Genomic DNA, 25,770 nt, shown 5'->3' on the forward strand with positions numbered 1-25,770 from the left:
GTGGACCTAAAATTTCTGACTTGGAAAACAGCCTTCCTCCTTGCAATATGCTCAGCTAGGAGAGTTTCAGATCTGGCAGCCCTATCACACCTACAACCTTGGACAATATTCCATCAAGATAAAGCGGTCCTCCGCACTATTCCATCTCACCTTCCCAAGGTCACATCAACATTTCATATCAACCAAGAGATAGTTCTACCGTCCTTCTGCCCTAGACCGGCCAATGATCGAGAAAAGCAGTTGCATTCTTTGGACGTTGTAAGGGCGCTAAAGTTCTACCTACACAGAACAGCTGAATTTAGACGTTCCGATGCTCTATTCGTGTTGTTTGGAAACAACAAAAGGGGCCTACAGGCCTCCAAACGCTCCTTAGCAAGATGGATAGTTGCAGCTATACTGGAAGCTTATACTTCTATGAAAAAGGTAGCTCCCCTTTCGATAAAAGCACACTCCACTAGGAAAGTTAGCGCTTCTTAGGCCCTTCACAATTTGGCATCAGTAGAGGCCATATGCAAGGCAGCTACTTGGAGCTCCTTACACACTTTTTCAAAATTTTATAGACTAGATGTTATGGCCTCCTCAGAGGCGGCCTTTGGTAGGAAGGTGCTACAAGCAGCAGTAGCACATAGCTAGCTCCTGCGTTATCAGTTAGTTCAGTTCTCCATCTGTTAATGTTACTACCCCCCCTTTTTTTCTTTGGACGGCTTTGGGACATCCCCAGTCGTCCTGCACTGACAGGTAGGGCCGACAGAGAAAAGGAGATTTTCTTACCCGAAAAATCTTTTTCTCGTAGGCCCGTACTGTCAGTGCAGCATCCCTCCCTTATGGGGTGCCGGTTTTTTGCTGCTCGTCACATAAGCTTAGTAAGAGTGATAGTAGTAGTAGGAAGTTAGATTTCTGTCTCCACTAGCAGGCTCTGGTACAAAACTGGAGGAAGAGGTGGAGTCACAATGGAGAGAGAGAGATGGGAGAAAGTTTTTTTCAGTTTGTCCTGCCTCCACAGAGGATCAACTTAACCCCAGTCGTCCTGCACTGACAGTACGGGCCTACGAGAAAAAGATTTTTCGGGTAAGAAAATCTCCTTATCTGTATCTTTTAGTGAAGCTGCATGCTATACGTGTATAGAGGGCTGCAGGCTAGACGTGTATAAAATTTACAATATAGTCCAAATTTATCATTAAATGTTTTTTTGAGGAACTATTAAGTGCTTTAAATTGATAATTAAGAGCCAAACCGTTGCTTAGAGTGTTATGTGATAATGGAGGGATCCCATGTTTTTAGTGTGTATTTTATTCAGTACCCATCATCTGGTGGATCCTTGCCCACTGAAGGCATGGAGTGTGAAATAAAGTAAAACAGTGCCACCTAGTGACAGAAATAAAATGATGCAAGAAGTTTCACTCAACTACTGTATAGAATTGCATGGAATTTGATTAGAAATATTGTCAGCCAGGTCTGAGGAAAGACCTGGGGTGATTCAGTAAGGCAAAGACCTCAGTGTGAAGGGGAAAAAAAATATAAGCTAAGGATGTGCAACATGGTGAACTGGAAATCCCAGAATATTGTTCCACTCCTTTTGTACTCTTTGCCATGTTGATCTATATTCACAGCACGCAAAGGGAGTCTGGTACTTACTGCCCAGCTAAGAAAGGTGTTTAGTGGGGGGCTCCTTTGTGCCAGGGCACTGAGCGACCATTACTGGGACCTGGACATTAATATGAAATATTGCCAACTATGATAATCAATTATTTATGAGGTTTTGCCAAGTATATGCCTGTATGATATAACACATACAGTATGAATTACAAAGAACAGTAAAAGTCATCCGTGCTAACAAGAAAAGTAGAGAGAGAGATAGATATACTTACCATCCAATTTAAATTGTAAGCTCTACAGGGAAGCTCCATGCTCTTGTCTCTTTGTCACTTAGCTCTGTGGAATCTTTAATGCAACTGAACTTATTTATCTATTACTGTTTGTGTATTAATTTATTGTTCTGCTGTACAGCGCTGGATACACAAGCAGCACTATATAAATTAAAATATACATACAGTGGTGTGAAAAACTATTTGCCCCCTTCCTGATTTCTTATTCTTTTGCATGTTTGTCACACAAAATGTTTCTGATCATCAAACACATTTAACTATTAGTCAAAGATAACACAAGTAAACACAAAATGCAGTTTTTAAATGAGGGTTTTTATTATTTAGGGAGAAAAAACATCCAAACCTACATGGCCCTGTGTGAAAAAGTAATTGCCCCCTGAACCTAATAACTGGTTGGGCCACCCTTAGCAGCAATAACTGCAATCAAGCGTTTGCGATAACTTGCAACGAGTCTTTTACAGCGCTCTGGAGGAATTTTGGCCCACTCATCTTTGCAGAATTTTTGTAATTCAGCTTTATTTGAGGGTTTTCTAGCATGAACCGCCTTTTTAAGGTCATGCCACAACATCTCAATAGGATTCAGGTCAGGACTTTGACTAGGCCACTCCAAAGTCTTCATTTTGTTTTTCTTCAGCCATTCAGAGGTGGATTTGCTGGTGTGTTTTGGGTCATTGTCCTGCTGCAGCACCCAAGATCGCTTCAGCTTGAGTTGACGAACAGATGGCCGGACATTCTCCTTCAGGATTTTTTGGTAGACAGTAGAATTCATGGTTCCATCTATCACAGCAAGCCTTCCAGGTCCTGAAGCAGCAAAACAACCCCAGACCATCACACTACCGCCACCATATTTTACTGTTGGTATAATGTTCTTTTTCTGAAATGCTGTGTTACTTTTACGCCAGATGTAACGGGACACGCACCTTCCAAAAAGTTAAACTTTTGTCTCGTCGGTCCACAAGGTATTTTCCCAAAAGTCTTGGCAATCATTGAGATGTTTTTTAGCAAAATTGAGACAAGCCTTAATGCTTTTTGCTTAAAAGTGGTTTGCGCCTTGGAAATCTGTCATGCAGGCCGTTTTTGCCCAGTCTCTTTCTTATGGTGGAGTTGTGAACACTGACCTTAATTGAGGCAAGTGAGGCCTGCAGTTCTTTAGATGTTGTCCTGGGGTCTTTTGTGGCCTCTCGGATGAGTTGTCTCTGCGCTCTTGGGGTAATTTTGGTCGGCCGGCCACTCCTGGGAAGGTTCACCACTGTTCCATGTTTTTGCCATTTGTGGATAATGGCTCTCACTGTGGTTCGCTGGAGTCCCAAAGCTTTAGAAATGGCTTTATAACCTTTAACAGACTAATAGATCTCAATTACTTTTGTTCTCATTTGTTCCTGAATTTCTTTGGATCTTGGCATGATGTCTAGCTTTTGAGGTGCTTTTGGTCTACTTCTCTGTGTCAGGTAGCTCCGATTTAAGTGATTTCTTGATTGAAACAGGTGTGGCAGTAATCAGGCCTGGGGGTGACTACAGAAATTGAACTCAGGTGTGATAAACTACAGTTAAGTTATTTTTTAACCAGGGGGGCACTCACTTTTTCACACAGGGCCATGTAGATTTGGAGTTTTTTTCTCCCTTAATAACGTAAACCTTCATTTAAAAACTGCATTTTGTGTTCAATTATGTTATCTTTGACTAATAGTTAACGGTTTTTGATGAGCAGAAACATTTAAGTGTGACAAACATGCACAAGAAATCAGGAAGGGGGCAAATAGTTTTTCACACCACTGTACATACATACATACATAATACAAGTTCCTCTACTGGATAACGATCGGAAACTGACCAGCAGGTGGCACTGTTGTAACAAAATTAATCATTAATTTTGTTATTTAATTAATAATTAATCATATTAACAGTACATATTTCCCTTAATATCTTCATTCTTGAGAAAAAAATGTAAGTTCATCTTTATTATTATTAGATCCCATTAATCAGAGCTAGCTCTGCTTGAATGGGATGATATGGAGCCACTGGTACCACCATCCTACAGAGCCCCTACTCCAAGCATCCTCCCAACATCTCAGTCAACGAACAGATGATACATGTTATAGTTCTGCAACAGTTGGAACTATAGTATTCAGTGCCAGCAATGCTCATGGGGGCCCTGGCCTTAATTCATACCAGGGGTCACCATTTCAATAACTCCAGCATATATTGTAAACCCAAAATGATGGGCTACATTTGCTACACATATATACATTTTATGAATATATATTGTTCTTGCTTTGGAGAGTAGAGCTTTTGGTCAGTTGGCATTCATTCTGCTTCATATGTAAAAGGGTTGTTTGTCTCTGGCGCTGATTCATTTACTGGAGTCACAGTCCTTATTAGCAATGACTTCATTGATTTCCCTCACATATCAGGTGTCTGTAGGTGTAACTGAGCCTGTGATTACATGCTAGATTGCACTCAGTGTGCTGGGTTCCACTGGCCTACATCTTGCTAATTAAACAGCTCAATTTCCAGCAGGGGTGCTGGGGGTTTGTTTGTTAACAGCAGCTGATGAGTTGTTGGCTGAGTGGCCTTGCTGTGGCTTTATTTGGAGTTCCTGCTCCCCTTTCTATGTCATGTTCCTCTGGCTGACCTTAATATACTTGGCCTCCCCTGTCTCCATACCCTCTGCTTCCCTGGCCCTACACACTCCAGAGAAAATAGTCCACCAACTCCAAATGGGTCACTTAATAAGAGGTGCAAAGCTTGCACCAGGTCTAGTAGCCCATAGGAACATATCAGATGTTCCCAGTGTGTGCTATCTACAGTTCTTGGGGTTGTTGGAGCTCTTTGTTCAAGCCCCACTTTGAGGCCCCTCATTTGGCCAGGGTCCACCTTATTTCATAACAAGGCTGCAAACATAGAGAACATTGCTGAAACTGCCTTTCAGTACTAGTACTAAGAATATCAAAGACATAAAAGAAGCGTTCACCCCAAATATGTCCCACATTGTCCTTACATTTACTGGCATTCAAGGACAGGACTAGGGGTACACAGAGCAGATAGCTGCCTAGGGCGCAACGGCATGGGCGTGCAATTTGGAGGGAAGTTACCAACACAAGGGACATTAGCAATGCCGTGACCAGAGGGGGGCAGCAGTAGGGCATGGCTTGCAATCAATAATAGGGGCACCAGTAGAACTTGGCCCAGCACTGCTGCCATTTATTGTGTCTGCAATCTCTGATATCGGAGGGGGGTTTGGTAAAGGTTGGGTTCCTTTCATGGTGTCACTGCAGGTTGGGTGGCGGCAAGTTAGGGTCAGATGCAGAATTAAGGTATGCTGACCCCCCATCCATCATTAGTATGGATTTCAGCTTGCTTCCTGGCATCCTTTGCAGCTATTCAGTGAATGTCACGTTTGCCAAATATGAAAGATTTTGCCAGTATTGGCAAGATGTAATTCTGTTATTTTAAAGGCCATAAACATATAACTGACAGACCAGCTAGCCTAGTGCCCATACATGCACACATTTCATTGTTCCCCAAACTAAGTTTTTGATATTGTCGACCCAGTCATGAAATCTGCTATCCTTCCAATCCTACATGTTTTACAACAATAAAATAATGTATTGGCTTCTCTTGAAATCGTTCGCCGCCATCTTGCTGCCTGCTCCCACTATCCCTTGCACCACCCTAGGCGGGCGTTGCTCAGTTCATCCGAGCAATTACTGAAAACGTGTAAAGAGAACCTTTATTTTTGCTTATTTTGCTATTGATGTTCAGTAAATGTAGATTTGGTATACAGAGTCTTAGTTATCAGTTTGTGTTTATATAATGAGTGGGAGCTGCCATACCTATTCTGCTGACAGAAATTCAAATGAATTGTGCCCCTAGTGGTCACATAAACAAAAGAAATAAAATACCTGCAGACAATAAAAGAAGCATTTCTCAGACAGGAGGTACTTAGATTTTCTGATTAAGAAAAGGCGAAGTTAATTTATACTTTTCAGTATCCATAATTGGTCAGAAATCTTCTGTTTAGCCCATTTGTTTTACGGTTATTGTATATTGTGTGGCCTTTCCCTGTGGCAGCAGAAGAGCCAGGCAGATGGGCTCCTTGGGAGGATTCCCTGGCTGTGCCGGCTGCTGCCTGGGCTCGTTGTACAGCGGAATATTTATGAGCTCAGGCCTAGATCTGGTTTCCAAGGGAGATAGTAAACAGAGTGGGGATATGTGTGCCTCCTTCTCTGCTACTTACTGCACCTCCAGCAGCACAAGGAGCAGTCAGGAGTCAGAACTCAGCCAGAGCAGAGTCAGGATCTGGATGAGAGGAAATGAGCAGACAATAAAGCAGCCCCCTATTTCCTGATGTATTAACCTGGGGGGTAAATATACTCTCTTGAAGTGTAATTGCCCCAGTGGCAACATAGAGATGGGCAGCCGGCACGACGCTATACAGAGGAGCACCTCGGCAGGGTACAGATTGCCAGACAGAGCGACGGCACAACAACTGGCCTCAACCTCCTCTGTCTCCATTAGCAAATCCATTCCGGGGGCCCAGCCCATCCCTCAGGCGAGTGCCAAGGAGAAGGAGAAGCGCTGCTGGAAGGATACTGTGAGGCACGACCAAGTTTGGAGGGAGTTTGTGGAAGCTGAGAGAAGAGGCGGGAAACGCTGGTGAGTACCTGTGGCCTCATCTAATGGGTTAACTCTGTCAGGCATTGGCATGTGATTTGTCCTGCTTAGCAGAGCCGAGAATAGACCACACACACTATAGGACTTCTAGGTTTAAGACCCCCATTAAGGTTGAGCACTTTAGTCATGGCCCCATTTACTTTGGAATTACAGGCAAAGCACTGCTGTCTCAGCTTTCCAAACAGTTCTAATAGGGATAGCAGCCTGTAGGTCTTCATGGGACTTTCAGTCTAGGCTTCCATGGGCAAACATACGTTATCTCTTACAGGCAATTCTGTCAGAACAAGGACCAAAACCCTAGGTATTGTCAGGGCCAGAGGATGTAAAGCAGGGGTCCCCAACCACCGGCCCGGGGACCGGTGCCGGGCTGTGGGCTGTGCTGAACCGGGCCACCTCTGGTCCCAATTACTTGTGATCCCAACTCCCTAATGCGTTACACAGCCATGACAATAGATATGCAAAGCCCAGGAAGATTTCTACTGATTACGACAAGGACCAAAGTACTTTATTAAGCTGTATGTAATAATAATATTAATAGTAAAGTGCATAATATAAAATTTAACTAGCACTAGTTGCGCCGCACCCCCCATCCCCAGTCCTTGGAAAAATTGTCTTGCTTGGAACCGGTCCGTGGTGCAAAAAAGGTTGGGAACCACTGCTGTAAAGCATTATTTCATTCAAATATATAATAGTAACAATATTCACTGCTATTAAACAACAAGTCATTTGGATTTTCCTTATTTCTTCCAGGCATGAGAACTGGGGGTTCCTGAAAGAGTATGATTCCATGGTAAGACTTGCCTTACCAACACACATGCACTTGTACAGCTCATATAATGGGCACCGACTGGGCCTTTAAGCATACACTTTATAAATACATGATGATGAGACTCAGGAATGTGACCTGCAAATGCAGTCTGAAATGTAATGGTTTAGATTGTAAGCTCTCAGGGATAAGGGCAAGGGATTTGCCTTCTGTAGCTTCTAACATGCAGCACTTTTAACTTTTATTGTTCCCTAATTTTCCTATTACTATTAATGTATTGTAAGAACATAAAGTACTGTATTTACAAGTAGCACTATATAAAGATATTCACACATACATAATTAAAGATACATGTTGTTTGCCACTGGGCTAACAGCCAATCAGCAGGTAGCATGCATTGGTTATCTGTTTGAAGTAAACATCTAAGTGGTTGCTAGGGATTACTAAACATGGACAAACTTTGCATCATTTATGACATTACCCTGCAGGACTCACTGGGCTATGTAATAAAAGGTGCAAAGTTGGCCCTTGTCTGGTAACCTCAAGCAACCAATCAAATGTTTGCTTTCAAACAGCTGACCAGTAAATCCCACCAGCTAATCGGTCACTATGGGTTACTAGACCAGTAGCTACCTCTTATTACAGTAGTCCCTTTAGCCACATTGTTGCCGTGTATGTGCACAGAGTGGTGTAGTACGTTTATAGCATTAATAAAGTACCAGCTAAATGATACAATGCAGCGTGTAATAAAGTTACACAATTATCCTTCCTCCTCCTCCTCTTCTTCTCACAGGGAAATAAGAAAGAAGTGGAAGAGTTACCAAAAGAAGTGCCTGTTTTTTCTGACCAAATACCCAACACCGCAAACCAGGCTATTGGGAGTCGGATGAACACTGAGCTGGGGAAGACTCTGGTCCATATGGATTATTTCCTTACAGGGGGAAACCAAAAGAAGAAGCTTGGAAGTGAACTTCTGCCCAGCTAAGAACTCACAGACACAACAGACTATGCCCCCCCCCTTTAGAACATTAAATGCAGGGCTGGGAGGATGTAGATATACAGGCCATGAGAGTTTCCTGCTACACTATGACAAGGGATGTAAACAAGGGGGCGATAAAGGGGGAACTCTGCCCAAGTAATACAAAATAAAAATGTTGCCTAAAGAGAAAGTAGTAATTGCTGTTGAAAGCAGAATCTGTCTGTCCCCTGCACTACCCATCCTGACAACTGCTACATTGTACTGGTATTTCTGCTCAGCCAAGCTGGCCGGGGACCCTACGCATCAAGCAGGCAGACTGAGAGAGGTGGCAGAATGGTACATTCCTAGCACTCCCCCCACGTTTGTGCCCTGGGCACGTGCCTCTTCTGCCTACCCCTAGCTTCAGCCCTGCCTGGGCCCCTCTCAGCCCAGTTTCTACTTATATGGCCCCCTCTATCATTTGGCCCTACCCTTGGGCTTTTAGTAGGTTGGCGACACTAATGCAAATTATATCTACACATTAGGGCAGAGTTATTAAAGGTCAAGTATTTCTCGTTTAGTCTGGACAAAAACAGTGTTTGCTGCAGGCTGACTGTTTTCAGTGAAAATTAGTTTTTTCATCATAACATTTTTTTTTTCTAGACAAATACTTTTGCCCTAATTACTACAATTATTTTTGGAATTTTACCACCCACATTATCGCCAGCTTTTACATAAGCCCTTTCCCCCATAGGCAAAATTGTCATAATGTGCATCGGATAACATTCACAATAAGGCCTATTGGAAATTCTTGACCATTTTTGCACAAAAAAAAACAAAAATAATAATACCTAACCAAAACATATTTTTATGAAAATGGCAGAGAAAACCTTGATATTTTTAATATCTGCCCCTCAGTAATGACAACATGTTTTGTGCTTAAAGGTTCCTTTTTCACACTTGTTCTTATACCCAGAAATTATTTCTGATCTCATATGAAATACAGTTATGGGATCAGTTACCTGGGCAGCCGTTTTACAGGGCAATCATCTCCCATAAAGCCCATTTTAATCTAATAATTTACATTTTTAAAACTGATTACCTTTTTCTCTGTAGTAATAAAACAGTACCTTGTAATTGATCCCAATTAAGATATAATTAGCCCTTATTGGGGGCAGAACAGCCCTATTGGGTGTATTTCATGGTTAAATGATTCCCTTTTCTCTGTAATAATAAAACAGTACCTGTACTTGATCCCAACTAAGATATAATTACCCCTTATTGGGGGCAGAACAGCCCTATTGGGTTTATTTCATGGTTAAATGATTCCCTTTTCTCTGTAATAATAAAACAGTACCTGTACTTGATCCCAACTAAGATATAATTACCCCTTATTGGGGGCAGAACAACCCTATTGGGTGTATTTCATGGTTAAATGATTCCCTTTTCTCTGTAATAATAAAACAGTACCTGTACTTGATCCCAACTAAGATATAATTACCCCTTATTGGGGGCAGAACAGCCCTATTGGGTGTATTTCATGGTTAAATGATTCCCTTTTCTCTGTAATAATAAAACAGTACCTGTACTTGATCCCAACTAAGATATAATTACCCCTTATTGGGGGCAGAACAGCCCTATTGGGTTTATTTAATGGTTAAATGATTCCCTTTTCTCTGTAATAATAAAACAGTACCTGTACTTGATCCCAACTAAGATATAATTACCCCTTATTGGGGGCAGAACAGCCCTATTGGGTTTATTTCATGGTTAAATGATTCCCTTTTCTCTGTAGTAATAAAACAGTACCTTGTAATTGATCCCAATTAAGATATAATTACCCCTTATTGGGGGCAGAACAGCCCTATTGGGTTTATTTAATGGTTAAATGATTCCCTTTTCTCTGTAATAATAAAACAGTACCTGTACTTGATCCCAACTAAGATATAATTACCCCTTATTGGGGGCAGAACAGCCCTATTGGGTTTATTTAATGGTTAAATGATTCCCTTTTCTCTGTAATAATAAAACAGTACCTGTACTTGATCCCAACTAAGATATAATTACCCCTTATTGGGGGCAGAACAGCCCTATTGGGTTTATTTAATGGTTAAATGATTCCCTTTTCTCTGTAATAATAAAACAGTACCTGTACTTGATCCCAACTAAGATATAATTACCCCTTATTGGGGGCAGAACAGCCCTATTGGGTTTATTTCATGGTTAAATGATTCCCTTTTCTCTGTAGTAATAAAACAGTACCTTGTAATTGATCCCAATTAAGATATAATTAATCCTTATTAGAGGCAAAACAATCCTATTGGGTTTAATGTTTAAAGGGAACTAAACCCTACCCACTCTCAGCCTCCCCTTCGACCCCCCCTTCCTTCAAGCTCCTTCCCCCCAGAAGTCTGTGTGTGTGCTAACCTGCTATAAATCTAGAGTTCCGCTCTGAGTTTAACAGCGCCAGCTTGTGTCCATCTTCTGATCCTCTTCTAACAGTTCTCCCATACAGATTATGCAGGTGCTTCTCCACCAGTTGAGATGCCAACAGACATTGTGGTGTATGCTGTAGCCCTTATGCATTAGAGCACTCGCCCCAAGACACACAGCAGGATAAACCAGGCTTTTGTGCAAGACTGATGGCAATAGTATGTGCATGTAGCGGCTACAAAGGTACAGTTTAAGGGCACACAGGTAACTCCTGAGTTACTGTAGAAAGGCCCAAGTGTAAGAGCCCTAGTGATCACAACAGGATAATCCAACATGTGCCAATAGTGATGAGTGAAACACACTTTTCGCTTATTTTTTTCACTTCAGTTTGCAAAATAAAGAAAATTTGGCAAAATGATGTCAACTTTAAAGTCAAAGGGCAATTTTTTTCTCTGCCTGAGGGAAAAACACTATTGTTTCCTGGTAAAACAACACTCATGGTGAAATTCTAGCGCCTAGTTTGACCATAATGATGTCATTGATATCATCAACATCACACCCCCCCTGGTTGCTAGGCAATAAAGTCCTGTTCTGGCTTATTGTGAAATGACTAACATAACAGGCCAGTTGATGTAAGAAATGAGGGCAATATACACCACTTATATAAAAGCTGGCGCCATCTTGCCTTTCTCTAGCACTGCCCACTTACAGTCCCTTCCCCTGGCTAGGGCTGCCACCTGGCTTACTGGCCCAGCAAGAAAAACTAATGCTTGACGCCAAGGTTATTACTAGGGAAAAAACATAAATATAGGAAGAGGCTGCAACCCTTTCCCTAGCAAATATTTACCTCAGTATAAACACTATTAAACAATTTGGTTAGAGAGAAAAATATAGGAAGACTTTTTTTATTTTAGAAAAGGTGGAAACCCCAGCCCCTTCACAGATCTAAGAGAATAACAGTCGGACAGCAGAACCTTTTACTTATACAACATCACGCCCCAGGTATTCCATGTTCCACAGCTAAATAACCCGCCCAGCCCCAAAGCGCAAACTCTTCATCTAACATCCATAAGAACCTGCGCGCCCCGCCCATTGCGTCACTTCAGGTGCGCTCCGCCCCTTCCCATCCCAACCATTGCCCGCCCGTCCATTGCGTCACTTCAGGTGCGCTCCGCCCCTTCCCATCCCAACCATTGCCCGCCCGCCCATTGCGTCACTTCAGGTGCGCTCCGCCCCTTCCCAACCATTGCCCGGCTCCTATTAGGGAGGGGCTAAGCCGGCCAGACCCGCCCCTGTGACCGTGATAGGAAGAGGAAATATAGTTCCATCGCTAGTTTCTGTTTTGATCCCAGAGTTCGGGTCCCACGGTGGCGGGGATGGCTTCCCAGGAGGACATGCTGCTCTTCGCTAACTGGAGCACCCTACTGGCCTGTATGGTGCTCAAATTCCCTCAGATCCTGTCGGTCATGGCATCAAAGTCGGCGGAGGGGGTGAGCTTGCAGAGTGTGCTGCTGGAACTGGCCGGGTACGGAATGCTGGGCGCGGAATGTTCCTGTATGGAGCTCTGTTTATGTGTAGCTAGGGAAACACGTGATTTCCAGGGACTTGGCGCTCATGCGTCACATCAGTATGGGGCTGGGTGCGTACTGCGTACAGTTAGGGGCTCAGGGTGTTACAGTGGCTTATAGGGTGAGAATAAACTGCGTCTGCCCCGGCCTCGCCCCTAGGAACATGAACTCCGGTGTGACTCCCACCTTGTCTGCCATTCCCGCTCTGACTGGGATTGTAGGTTAGGCGGTGGGACTATGGGTAGCGCGGTCAGGTACGGGGGCGGGGCTATGGGTAGTGCGGCCAGGTAAGGGGCGGGGCTATGGGTAGTGCGGCCAGGTAAGGGGCGGGGCTGTGTGTTGTACGCCCGGGCAAGGGGCGGGGCTTTGGGTAGTGCGGCCCGGTAAGGGGGCTGGCCTTGTAGGTCAAGACCAGGCGGACGCGAGTTTTGGTATGGGGGAGGAGTTATATCCAGGTGTGAGTAGGTAGGGGGGCAGGGACCTACTATCCAGCTGTGATTGGTGCCGATGGGTCAGGAGGTTTTATGTATCTACACGCAAACCCCACTGAAATGTAGGGAATGTTATTCTGTGCTTATCAATTCATGAATGTTCATGTACCCCAGGGTCCCTTAGCGCAAATAGCTGCTGGGGGGAGAAACTTGTACCCAGCCATGACTGGTGCAGGTATATATATATATATATATATGTAGCCCACTTTATAAACAATTGTGGCACTACCTGCTGATCTTTCACTGGTTGGCGCTTCCAGGAGTCCTGAGCCCCGCTTACTATGGGGGAAGCAGGGACTTCTCTGTTAAATGGCGTGCCTCCACCCAGGGCTCTGTTATGGGAGAACTACAACTCCCTCCCTGGGACTTGATACTTTGGTGTAGTGCTGCCTGAGACCTCACACAACCCCCAAGGGGTATCCCCTCCCTGGGTATTCACTTACTGGTATGTAGGTACTCCTTGAGGCAGACACGATGAACACACAGTTGTGATGAAACAGTTGGTTGTTTATTAGGCAGGACCTCTCCAGGAGTGGCAATACAAACACAGTGCAGGGGACACTCTCCTTCTTTAAACCTTTAGAGTACCTACCCCTGTTGGGTATCTTATCGGTACTCCCGCCAGGATGATCCCTTATAGATGTCCTCCCCGGTACTCTACGCCAAGAGACCCTCTCTAAGGGCTCTCCCCGGTACTCTCGCCAAGACGGACCACCTCCAGGACTCATCCCCGGTACTCACGACTAAGTACCCTCAGAGCAGTACCCCATCTAGCGGCAGCCTAACCACCTACCTAGACTCTTGAGTCCCTGCACTCCAGCTGATGTACTGCTGGGGGAGCCTACTCCCTCTACCACTCCTGGAGGGGCTATTTCTGCCCATTCTAACTGTGCCCTGACTACATAGCACTCCTAGAGTGACCTGACACAAGAAACCTACTAATCTACCTTTGGGAAGAATACCTCTGCTCTCAGAGGCTCTCCCTTAACTCTGGCCTACAGCACATGGCTGCATTCCCCTTATATGGGCCTAGGCACCACCCTGTGGCCATTACCCAAAACTGCAGGGACCCTCCCTGTTAACTATAACTATACCAGCTCTACCCACTATCCCATGACCAGCACCACCCAGGGGTCTGCGCACAGGGGTCTCTATCCTAAGGGCCCAGATTTGGTAAACCCCTACATATATATATAGGGGAAGTATATCCAGCAATGTTTAGTGCAGGTAGGGAACTTAATATGGCAAATACTCTAGATCTGGGCGTGGTTGATGCAGGTTGTTAGGAGGGTACATTATATGTAGGAATAATGGGTGCAGATACAGAGGGGGCGTGTAACGGTAGGAACCCTGTGCCAGCTATGACTGGAGTTGGTAGGTGCGGGCAGGGCTGCCCCGTAGCCAGTTTGCGTCGGTAGGTGCGGGCAGGGCTGCCCCGTAGCCAGTTTGCGTCGGTAGGTACGGGCAGGGCTGCCCCGTAGCCAGTTTGCGTCGGTAGGTGTGGGCAGGGCTGCCCCTTATCCAGTTTGCGTCGGTAGGTACGGGCAGGGCTGCCCCGTATCCAGTTTGCGTCGGTAGGTACGGGCAGGGCTGCCCCGTATCCAGTTTGCGTCGGTAGGTACGGGCAGGGCTACCCCGTAGCCAGTTTGCGTCGGTAGGTACGGGCAGGGCTGCCCCGTATCCAGTTTGCGTCGGTAGGTACGGGCAGGGCTGCCCCGTATCCAGTTTGCGTCGGTAGGTACGGGCAGGGCTGCCCCTTATCCAGTTTGCGTCGGTAGGTACGGGCAGGGCTGCCCCGTAGCCAGTTTGCGTCGGTAGGTACGGGCAGGGCTGCCCCGTATCCAGTTTGCGTCGGTAGGTACGGGCAGGGCTGCCCCGTAGCCAGTTTGCGTCGGTAGGTACGGGCAGGCCTGCCCCGTAGCCAGTTTGCGTCGGTAGGTACGGGCAGGGCTGCCCCGTAGCCAGTTTGCGTCGGTAGGTACGGGCAGGGCTGCCCCGTAGCCAGTTTGCGTCGGTAGGTACGGGCAGGGCTGCCCCGTAGCCAGTTTGCGTCGGTAGGTACGGGCAGGGCTGCCCCGTATCCAGATTGCGTCGGTAGGTACGGGCAGGGCTGCCCCGTAGCCAGTTTGCGTCGGTAGGTACGGGCAGGGCTGCCCCGTAGCCAGTTTGCGTCGGTAGGTACGGGCAGGGCTGCCCCGTAGCCAGTTTGCGTCGGTAGGTACGGGCAGGGCTGCCCCGTATCCAGTTTGCGTCGGTAGGTACGGGCAGGGCTGCAATTATATTTGCCACATTTCTGGGCTAAACCAAATAATTGGATCTCCCCGTGTATGGAAGGGGGTATCTCGCAAGCAGTTTGTGCTCTATGGTATATTCCCTACACAATCACCATGTATGTTCTCTCAACATTTTCTATATTCTAAAAAACAAACTTTTGTTTTCATGCCACCATTAATGCAGTCTTTTATCTTCTTTCTCCCCTAGATTCCTTTTTTTCCTGAGGTACCAAATGTACTACAACTATCCCATGGAAACCTACCTTGAATACCCTATCCTAATTGCCCAAGGTAAGTCATGCACGTAATGTAGGCTTTGTGTAATGAAGGAGACTGACTGCTCTTGAAGGGGCACTTGCCCTGTGAGTATGTTATAGAATGGCCTATCCCTCACAGCACTGCAGCTGGTATTCATAATTCATTACTTATAGTTTTTGAATTATTTGTCTTCTGCTTTTTTTTCAGTTTCAAATGGGGGTCACTGACCCCAGCAGCCAAAAACTATTGCTCTGTGAGGCTACAATTTTGTTATTGTTGCTTTATATTATTTATCTTCTATTCAAACCACTATCTGGTTGCTAGGTTAAATAATACCCTAGCAACCAGATAGCTGCTGAAATACTAAATTGCAGCACTGCTGCAAAGAAAGCTAAATAACTGAAAAACCCACAAAAATATAAAAGGGTGACCAACTGCAAATTGTCTCAGAATATCACTCTCTACATCATACTAAAAGTTAATTTTAAGGTAAACTGTCCCTTTACTGAGCTATAAAGCATGTGAGGATGTAGGGGTGTTGCCCTAATTGTAATCAATGTGTTTCTTATTGTTCTTCAGATGCTGTCCTTTTGCTGTTCCTTTTTCACTATACGGGAAGTGTGAAAAATGCTTTGCCCTACGCTGGCATGTATCCTTCCTACTGCTGGGCGCTATGAACTGTAAGCCAGGGACCCCCCGTGCAGGGCCAACGTTTAGTCAGGGTTCCAATAGCTCATATAATACTTACAGGTACATTTAGGGAAATATCAGTCATAATGTATATTTCATAACATTATTATTTTCCACATCCCTTCATACATTGCTATTTTTATGTTGCCCTTTATGTTCCTTAATGGTCGGAAAGATTTTTTGCAGCATGGAACATCCTAGCGCTTCACAAATGGATAATCGACTTGGCCCTGGTGAGATATTGAATAATTCATTACTGACAGACTATTATTATTCTGGGCTGGATATATATGTGCGGATACAATATGTAAAAGCAATATGGCTGTTTGGGGTTTCTACTGGACCATTTCTATGTCAGACACTGAGGGAAGTTTGTGTGTGTAAAAGTCAAGCAGAAATAGAAGTGATCTTTACAGAATGAAGGGCAGGCTGGTACCAGGTATATGTAGTGAATAAAGAACCTCCTATTGTAAAATATAAGGATATCATAAGTCACTGAGGAATTTTTAATACAGGTCATGGAACCCCAAGTAGGATCTCTGGAAACCCATTATCCAGAAAGCTACAAATTACAGGAAGGGCTTTTGGCATAGACTTCATTATACTCAAATCTAATTTTTATAATAAGATCTTGCAGGTATTTATACCAGTTAGTAAATGGGCAGAGCTTGCTTTTGCAAGTGCACTTTATTGCCCTTCTAATACGTGTGATTCTGTTGGTAGAGAGAACAATGGCAGCCCTGTATTTAGTAGTGGCCAGAGCAGGCATTAGGGCTCCCCAGGCACCAATGTACAGGTCCTTTTCAAAAAATTAGCATATTGTGATAAAGTTCATTATTTTCTGTAATGTACTGATAAACATTAGACTTTCATATATTTTAGATTCATTACACACAACTGAAGTAGTTCAAGCCTTTTCTTGTTTTAATATTGATGATTGTGGCATACAGCTCATGAAAACCCAAAATTCCTATCTCAAAAAATTAGCATATTTCATCCGCCCAATAAAAGAAAAGTGTTTTTAATACAAAAAAAGTCAACCTTCAAATAATTATGTTCAGTTATGCACTCAATACTTGGTCGGGAATCCTTTTGCAGAAATGACTGCTTCAATGCGGCGTGGCATGGAGGCAATCAGCCTGTGGCACTGCTGAGCTGTTATGGAGGCCCAGGATGCTTCAATAGCGGCCTTAAGCTCATCCAGAGTGTTGGGTCTTGTGTCTCTCAACTTTCTCTTCACAATATCCCACAGATTCTCTATGGGGTTCAGGTCAGGAGAGTTGGCAGGCCAATTGAGCACAGTAATACCATGGTCAGTAAACCATTTACCAGTGGTTTTGGCACTGTGAGCAGGTGCCAGGTCATGCTGAAAAATGAAATCTTCATCTCCATAAAGCTTTTCAGCAGATGGAAGCATGAAGTGCTCCAAAATCTCCTGATAGCTAGCTGCATTGACCCTGCCCTTGATAAAACACAGTGGACCAACACCAGCAGCTGACATGGCACCCCAGACCATCACTGACTGTGGGTACTTGACACTGGACTTCAGGCATTTTGGCATTTCCCTCTCCCCAGTCTTCCTCCAGACTCTGGCACCTTGATTTCCGAATGACATACTTTGGACCACTGAGCAACAGTCCAGTGCTGCTTCTCTGTAGCCCAGGTCAGGCGCTTCTGCCGCTGTTTCTGGTTCAAAAGTGGCTTGACCTGGGGAATGCAGCACCTGTAGCCCATTTCCTGCACGCGCCTGTACACGGTGGCTCTGGATGTTTCTACTCCAGACTCAGTCCACTGCTTCCGCAGGTCCCCCAAGGTCAGGAATCGGTCCTTCTCCACAATCTTCCTCAGGGCCCAGTCACCTCTTCTCGTTGTGCAGCGTTTTCTGCCACACTTTTTCCTTCCCACAGACTTCCCACTGAGGTGCCTTGATACAGCACTCTGGGAACAGCCTATTTGTTCAGAAATTTCTTTCTGTGTCTTACCCTCTTGCTTGAGGGTGTCAATGATGGCCTTCTGGACAGCAGTCAGGTCGGCAGTCTTACCCATGATTGCGGTTTTGAGTAATGAACCAGGCTGGGAGTTTTTAAAAGCCTCAGGAATCTTTTGCAGGTTTTTAGAGTTAATTTGTTGATTCAGATGATTAGGTTAATAGCTCGTTTAGAGAACCTTTTCATGATATGCTAATTTTTTGAGATAGGAATTTTGGGTTTTCATGAGCTGTATGCCACAATCATCAATATTAAAACAAGAAAAGGCTTGAACTACTTCAGTTGTGTGTAATGAATCTAAAATATATGAAAGTCTAATGTTTATCAGTACATTACAGAAAATAATGAACTTTATCACAATATGCTAATTTTTTGAAAAGGACCTGTAGATACAAACTGATGCCCAGCACTAGAATAAGTAGCACAAGTAGACAAGTGTTTTGTGCATGGTGTTTACAGGGCAACCAGTAGTGCTGCTCTTGGCATTAGTAAAGGAGCTGTCTTGTCTGATAATGTATCTTCATTTTCTTTGACATTTAAGACTCTGATGATGACCCCTTGCCCTTATATAAACTAACAGTTCTCTCCTGCAGTACCTGTGCACAGGGATCAGTGCTGCAAGCAAGATTGTCCAGATCCAGTACCTGTGGCTGACTAAAGATTCTGGCCAAGCTAGTGCACTGACATGGATCTTGGCAATGTACACCAGTGCAAGTAGGTCCTGTGCCCAACACTCTCACCTGTAGGGGTAATTACAGGGGGCTGGGTTACACACACCAGTGCAAGTAAGGCCCTGTGCCCAACACTCTCACCTGTAGGGGTAATTACAGGGGGCTGGGTTACACACACCAGTGCAAGTAGGTCCTGTGCCCAACACTCTCACCTGTAGGGGTAATTACAGGGGGCTGGGTTACACACACCAGTGCAAGCAAGGCCCTTTGGCCAACAATCTCGCCTGTAGGGGTAATTACATGGGGCTGGGTTACACACACCAGTGCAAGTAGGTCCTGTGCCCAACACTCTCGCCTGTAGGGGTAATTACAGGGGGCTGGGTTACACACACCAGTGCAAGTAGGTCCTGTGCCCAACACTCTCGCCTGTAGGGGTAATTACAGGGGGCTGGGTTACACACACCAGTGCAAGTAAGGCCCTGTGCCCAACACTCTCGCCTGTAGGGGTAATTACACGGGGCTGGGTTACACACACCAGTGCAAGTAAGGCCCTGTGCCCAACACTCAAACTAGGAGGGTTAGTTTACTTTATCTCTAACTTTGCAGTTGGCCCTGCTAAAACATATTTCAGCCAATTGTATACGGCCAAGTTCTAGCAAGGGATGGTCCCACACATGTAGTTCTTTCATGAAACAGTTATGTTCCCAGTACGCCCTGACACCATGTGACCAACTTTTTGTTTTACTTACAGCACGGATATTTACTACACTAGCGACGACTGGAGACTCTGCAGGTATGGAAACCATACAGACAAGCACCATTATATGTCTCAGTATGAAGCAGGCATAAATATTTAAGATCATTGGCTGCATATTTCCATTTTGGCTCTTCTGGAGTTAACATGAGAGTTCATAAGAATTCAGTTGTCAGCCCTGTAGCATCAGCTTCAATAACTGACAAACCTCATTTTGCTTAATGATTTCTGAAGCTTCTCAGCAACCCAGAGCACACTGAGCATGTGCAGTGCCACTGACACTCAAAAGGTGCCCTGACAAGATCCAAGATGGGCAGCACCAATGTATAGCTTTAAAGGCCCGGATCATTACTGACATAGGGCCAGTACAGTTAGTATGGCAGGATATATAATATTTGTAGGCTTTACTTTGCCTTGTTAACAATCTAGACAGCGTACATCTGCGGGTACCAGGCAATGGCGGGTGTAGAAAATGTAACCAGACCACTTGAGATGTTAACAAATGAATGTTGCAGGGCAGTTCAGTGGCAATAGGTGCAGCCTTTCTCGCTGTATTCTCCAGACGCGTCCCTGAATGTTTAAGTGGTGTAATGACAGCTCCCCCTCTGGTCACACTAGGATGTACATTCCGCTGTAGCTTCTGCCGTTAATATGCCCGACCCTTATTTATCACTCACATTCTGTCCATGCAGTTCTGCTTCGCTTCATCGTGCTGCTGATTCTCAATGGCTGCGTCACCGCCATGATACTGATGTACAGGAAGAAGACGGTGAAGACAGAATAATCCCGCACCCATTGCTGCAAGTGTCCCAATAACCGTTTATCTCCAGTGTTACCACATGGAACCCACTACACCTCGTTCTTGCTGTTTAGCGACCTTTCTTTTCCCCAACTATAGAGAGAGCTGTGGGAAGGGACCAATGTTTCTGTTTCTCTAACAGAAGAGAAGAATTCAGGGCCAAGGGTGTGGCGCTTCTAGACTGGACCAAAGTTACTAAGAGCACTTATTTGCCTGGAGCATTCCAAGCAGCCTCTCCGCTTTGTGCAGTTGTTGCTTTGTGTTTATGCAGCAAACATTACACTGAAAGTCACCTTACCTTGTCATTGATGGGGCAGGTTCTGATTCCTTCCTGTCTGGGCCAGATATCCTTCAGCTGAGATGTAGGGGGGGGGGTGGGGAAGTGACTGTTTCTAGGATTATTTGCCTCCTTATCAGGCAGCAGTAGTTTATGGAGTATAAACAGCACAATACTATTGAGCAGATAAAAAGCAATAGTAAAATTCTACTCTATACACCCCTCCTAGAAACATGCCTAAAACAGGCACTTAGACTTGTGGCCCTTCAAACTCTTGTGAGTTACAGTCCCTGGCCTGGCTGGGATATTAGGGGTAATAACAAATCCTTTCCAAAAGAAATGCTTTTTCCATAGTGATTATTACTGTTACTTTTTATATTGCTTGTTCTGACTTTGGAGATATAAATTGCACTCCAAAGCAGCCAATCAGATCAAAGCTTTTACTGGCCTGGTGCCGTTAGACTAATAAGCAGCGGCTGATTGGTTGTTAGGCTGAACATGCCTATGTGATTATCTACTTTAAATTGGGTTTTGGGCTCACTGAACATGTTCTGTTACAGAAGGAGTCCCATCTAGGACTCCTTGCAGCGCTGTTCTTTGCTGGGCTGCGCATTCAGTAGGACACACGTTTGCTGCATATAAATACATGAATAACTGAGCAGTGCTTAACTTGTTTACATACAGTATACTTATTGGTTATATTGTTTTTATTGGCATCACCCGGGACCTGTTATGTTAGAGGACAGGTTGGTGTATATATATATATATATTTTTTTTTTTATACAAGGAAAATGAATGTGTTTTGGAAAATACAGTATAATAAAGTATTATCCTTACGGGTTTTAAGACAAGATGGGTTATATTGCTTCAAAACGCCAATCATTGTACTGTATTAAGTTATGAAGGTAACAATAAATTGGTTGTGTTTCTGCAATTGTATTTGCTTAGAATCCCAAGATAAATTGGTCATAATGTATTACACAAATATTTGTTTTGAAGAAGTTAGAAAATGAAAGTTCTGATTTATTGGTTGCTACTGGCAACTGCAGTTGTGACGCCAAGACCAAATCACAGGAACTATATCCCAGTCTGCCCTTCCCCAAACAAACAGTACAGACACACCTGGTTGCAGAGATTGCTATTCTCACAAACCATTTCCCAATATCCCTCGGTGCAATCCCTTTCTAAGGCTGATGCCACACGCGGCGTAGGGCTGATTTTTTTGGCAGAATGCAAAGTCTCGCGTTTTCATGCGTATATCGGCTACATGTGCCTGCACCCGAGCGTATCCCATTCATTCGGGTGCAGGCACAAGTAGGAGGCGTAGGGCTGAATTTTCGGCAAGCGTTTATCCGCTTGCCGAAAATTTCAGCCCTACGCCTCGTGTGGCATTATCCTAAATAGAAATAACAAATTTTAAATTTGGTATTTCTATTTCTTAGATACTTTTTATTTCTAAATTACACTGTTTACATAGCAAATAATTCCCTCTACCATTTAAAATTTCAGTCTTGAACCAACAAATGGATTTGTAGCTGTAATATTGGTGTGTAGGCGCCATCTCAGTGCATTGTGCCTGAGTCTGAGCTTTCAGCCAGCGCTACACATTAGAACTGCTTTCAGCTAACCTATTGTTTCTCCTACTCCCATGTAACTGGAGGAGTCCCAAGCCGGACTTGGATTCCTTACTATTGAGTGCTATTCTGATACCTATCTTGCTTGATTCTTTGCTACAAGCACAGAAGGAGGGACTGAACCCCAAATGTATAAAGGTACAGCCTGTGCTTTCATCAATCACAGAAATGCAAGCAATATACATTCCCCCAGTTCTACAAACCTTCACACAAATTTCACCTTTGCATTTGATGGAACGCAACTGTTCATTTATATTTAGACATATAAAGATGAAACCAGTACACACACAACCAGAGTATGCATTAACAGCAGCACTAAAATTACCTTCAAGTTGCACAAAGATGCTCAGACTCTCCAGAAGTGGTGGGGATTTCTCCAAACATCATGTCGGCACATTCTGAGCATCATGTCGGGGATGGGAAGGGAAATACAAAGCAGGGAAGGTATATGATGCATTAGGAAAATTTAAACATTAAAAAGTTACTTTATTCAGCGATACAGATATATTTGTTACTAGGCAACGGTGAGCATTCACAAACAGCATGGGGGGGAAAAAAGGACCAATCAAAACGCAGTATAGAAACAAGGGGGCGGGCTGAAGGCTACATATTTTATTGTCAATATGGTTAACATTGTATCATACCGTTTCTGTATAAAACATGCACTTTGGGGGGTATTTAGAAGTACAGCATGAATGAGCCCATATCATTCCTTTCCATGGAAAGATAACTCTTACTGGGTTTATATTTCCTTTTTCTCCAGCTACACAACTGGCAAATACTCTATTTGTAATGTCCTTCTATATCTAGAGCTCTGTGACAGAACAGTTCCCAAAATATTAAAATACATCTACAGTATGAATAAGGCAGGTCGGCCCTTGTGTGCGCGTGCTATGGGCACTTTAAAAAGGAAAAAGAAAAAAAAAAATCAGATTTTTTTTTGTTTGTTTCAGAGAATAAAAACATATCAAGGCCAAAAGAGGCCATAGCACTTATATATCCTATGGTGACTAATACTGAGGGGTCTGGAGAAGGGAGGTATAGTTGAGGGTGTATTAATTAAAAAAAAAAAAAAAAAAAATGGAAGCTCCGATCTGTCTTGATCCTGTGTTTGCAGCCAAACGAGCATTTCTCAAAACAAAACCCACAAAATTTGTTTTTTTTTTTTTTTTTTTAAATACATTCAAAAAAATAGGCTAGCATTTGTATGTTTTTAGTACGTGTAAAAATAGTGCACTATCCCCCCCCCTTCCCTCTCTCGTCGCCCAGACAGCTGGTAGCCGGCGATGGAATGGTCAAAAACCAAATCTGACTTCAATTAAGGCATTTGGATAGGGTTCCTTGCAGTAAAAAGGCTTCAGGTTCTACCAGACCAGAGTCAGGCTGCTCAGCACTTGCAATTCCTTCTCCTTTCTGTCCCTTATAAAACAATAACAAATAAAGAGGGGGGGGGTTCCTAATAAACACTATGGCTTCATACGCGTGCATAGGTGCAGCTGCAGTAGTTCACTGTATCTGTTGTTACATACAAAAATAAATTGTGCCATCCTCACAAAGCCTCTTGGGGTGTACAGTACAGTATACATATATATACACAGTATAACGGTCATTGAAAGAGGGGGAGTTCCGGCTTGGCCGTTCATCCATCTGCAGGTGAGTTTAATGGAGTGCTGCTATGGAACTATCAGTAGCAACGTGCGGCTTTGTCCTTCAGGCTGAACGTAGTGTGACTTTTGTGGGGCAGCAAAACTGGGGGTGCACATCTGCTGTTGCTATGCATAGGGAAGGGATCGCTTTATCTGCTGCTGACCAATCAGACTCCGGAGTGATGACATACTATCCCAGTGTGATAAAGCTGACCGCCGTGGGGCTGGATGCCGAGCCCCTGGTCAGATCATAGATTATTCTTTATATATATCTATATAAATTTATATATTGCAGCAACAATTTTGTAAACCTTTGTTTTATATATAGCACAGTTTCTTAGGAAAAAAAAATATATATATAGTTTTGTTTTTTTGTTGTTTTTTTTGTTTTTTTAATAGACATTATGGGACATTGTTGAAGGCTTTCAGTCTTATTTAAACTGGAAGAAACGAACGTCTTGAAATGGGGACTGCATTCACGGAAGGCAGTTAGCTGAAAGGCAAGAGAGAGAATATAATCATTAGCGTTTGTATCTAATTACGTGTTCTAATAGAAATCTAAAAAATAAAGAATATATAAAAAAAAAATTACGTGTTCTAATCAAAAGTCATGCTCAGTTCCCGTGTGTTTATTACATAATGATGCCGCCATACTTCAATGCACGGTACATGCTCTGGCTGCCAGTTATCTGAGCTTAGGGACAAACCCACATTCTAAATAAAAAATGATATTGATATCTGACAGCCCCTAAGCTTGGATTCTCAACAGCAGCTCAAAGCACACTGAGCATGTGCAGTGCCACTGACACACAAAAGATAGCCTAACCAAATGGGGAGCTACTGTGGACAATCTTGAAGGCCTGGACAATTGCTAACAGAAGACTGGGCTGGTATTGTATGTTCAGCGGTTCTAGCTTTAAGTACCAGTAAGTCTGTAGGAGAGAGATAAAGGCAGAGGTGCCCAACTAGAACCCACAGGCAGGATATGGCCCCCCCAAGGCATTTTTATGCACCTTAGTCTGCCCATAGTAGGATTTATTAATTGCAGAAGGCTTTAATATTGTCTATGTGCCTATGAAGCCTCACTGAGAAATTATTATTTACTAAACATTGTTTTTTTTTTTTAATTAATTAATTTATTTATTTTTTTGCTGGGCTTCTCAGTGCTTCACAGCAGCAACAACACATGCTACAAACAAACTACTGGGGGGAGCGGTCCATACAGCACAACTGGTTCGAAGCACTGGGCTCCATTCAAAATGGACCATTTTTTTGGGGGGGGGGGGGGGGGAATTAAATGGAGCAGACTATTCTACTGGTAGAAATGGGGGGGGGGGGGGTGGCATGTCTTATCTTCCAAACTATTTTTTTATGGATTTCGTTTGGTTGCATAAATATAAAATAATGGCCTAAAAGTATTTACATATAATGATCACTCAGTCTGCATCCTACCTGTTTCACAGCCAATTAATAAATATGGATAAGGTGTGACACAACAGGTGGGGCGGGGCTTGGTTTAAAGACAGAGAAAAGATGGCTGAACACAGGAAACCTTATAAAAATACAAACAGTCACTGCTCCTTAGAATGCAGCCTACAGTAACAGTGCAAAGCACCCTGCAATAAACCTGCAAGGGAAAAAGCACACACATCATAGAAACCACACACCATGCCCTGGCCAGTCTCTGGGTACTGGTTCTACATGCCCCAATAAACTGAGTAGCAAGGGTGGGGTCCAACTAGGGTACAAATAAAAGGAGAGGGGAGTCAATGTTCCCTTTCACTAAAATAAATGGACTGGGCTTTGGTACCCAGCGCCGGATTTCAAATCCGGGCGCCCCTATTCGCGCCCCCCCCGCGCAAACAAACTCACATCCCCCACGTTGCGCCGATGCAAGCGCGCATGCGTGGGCATTTAAACTCCCATACGGAGCAGTGGGGAGAAGTCCCCATTGCTCCATATGGGAGCAAAATGTCAAAATTTTATTGCGGCGGGGCGGCATGC

At 44.1% G+C, this 25,770-nt stretch overlaps 3 protein-coding genes across 5 annotated transcripts in view; 2 read left to right on the forward strand and 1 right to left on the reverse strand.

Annotated features, from left to right (window-relative positions):
- The window catches only part of slc66a3 (solute carrier family 66 member 3), a gene marked incomplete at its 5' end in the record, with an annotated part of 29,486 nt that extends 8,066 nt beyond the window's left edge, over positions 1-21,420 (forward strand). The window contains 8 exon segments of the mRNA NM_001015930.3: positions 5,735-5,740; positions 12,077-12,242; positions 15,258-15,340; positions 15,887-15,956; positions 16,173-16,230; positions 18,579-18,699; positions 19,408-19,449; positions 20,103-21,420. Of these exon segments, the coding sequence (NP_001015930.2) occupies positions 12,094-12,242; positions 15,258-15,340; positions 15,887-15,956; positions 16,173-16,230; positions 18,579-18,699; positions 19,408-19,449; positions 20,103-20,194 (615 nt within the window). The 3' untranslated portion in view covers positions 20,195-21,420.
- On the forward strand, positions 6,001-8,491 carry c2orf50 (chromosome 2 open reading frame 50). The gene is made up of 3 exons (XM_002942180.5): positions 6,001-6,542; positions 7,311-7,350; positions 8,120-8,491. Exons 1-3 carry the CDS (start codon positions 6,298-6,300, stop codon positions 8,309-8,311), a joined length of 477 nt encoding a protein of 158 aa, XP_002942226.1. The 5' UTR covers positions 6,001-6,297; the 3' UTR covers positions 8,312-8,491.
- A 1,165-nt stretch (positions 21,421-22,585) lies between the features above and the next one.
- rock2 (Rho-associated, coiled-coil containing protein kinase 2) overlaps positions 22,586-25,770 on the reverse strand; it is a 96,607-nt gene continuing 93,422 nt past the window's right edge. For all 3 annotated transcript variants that reach the window (XM_004914469.3, XM_002942181.4, XM_004914468.3), the window contains one exon: positions 22,586-24,259. Coding sequence is in view for 1 of the 3 variants with exons in the window: in XM_002942181.4 (XP_002942227.2) it covers positions 24,256-24,259 (4 nt within the window). In the remaining 2 variants the exon portion in view is untranslated. The remainder of the gene's footprint in view (positions 24,260-25,770) is intronic.

This window comes from Xenopus tropicalis, chromosome 5 (genome assembly GCF_000004195.4).
Source record: "Xenopus tropicalis strain Nigerian chromosome 5, UCB_Xtro_10.0, whole genome shotgun sequence".
In the NCBI taxonomy this organism is placed as follows: Eukaryota; Metazoa; Chordata; class Amphibia; order Anura; family Pipidae; genus Xenopus; species Xenopus tropicalis.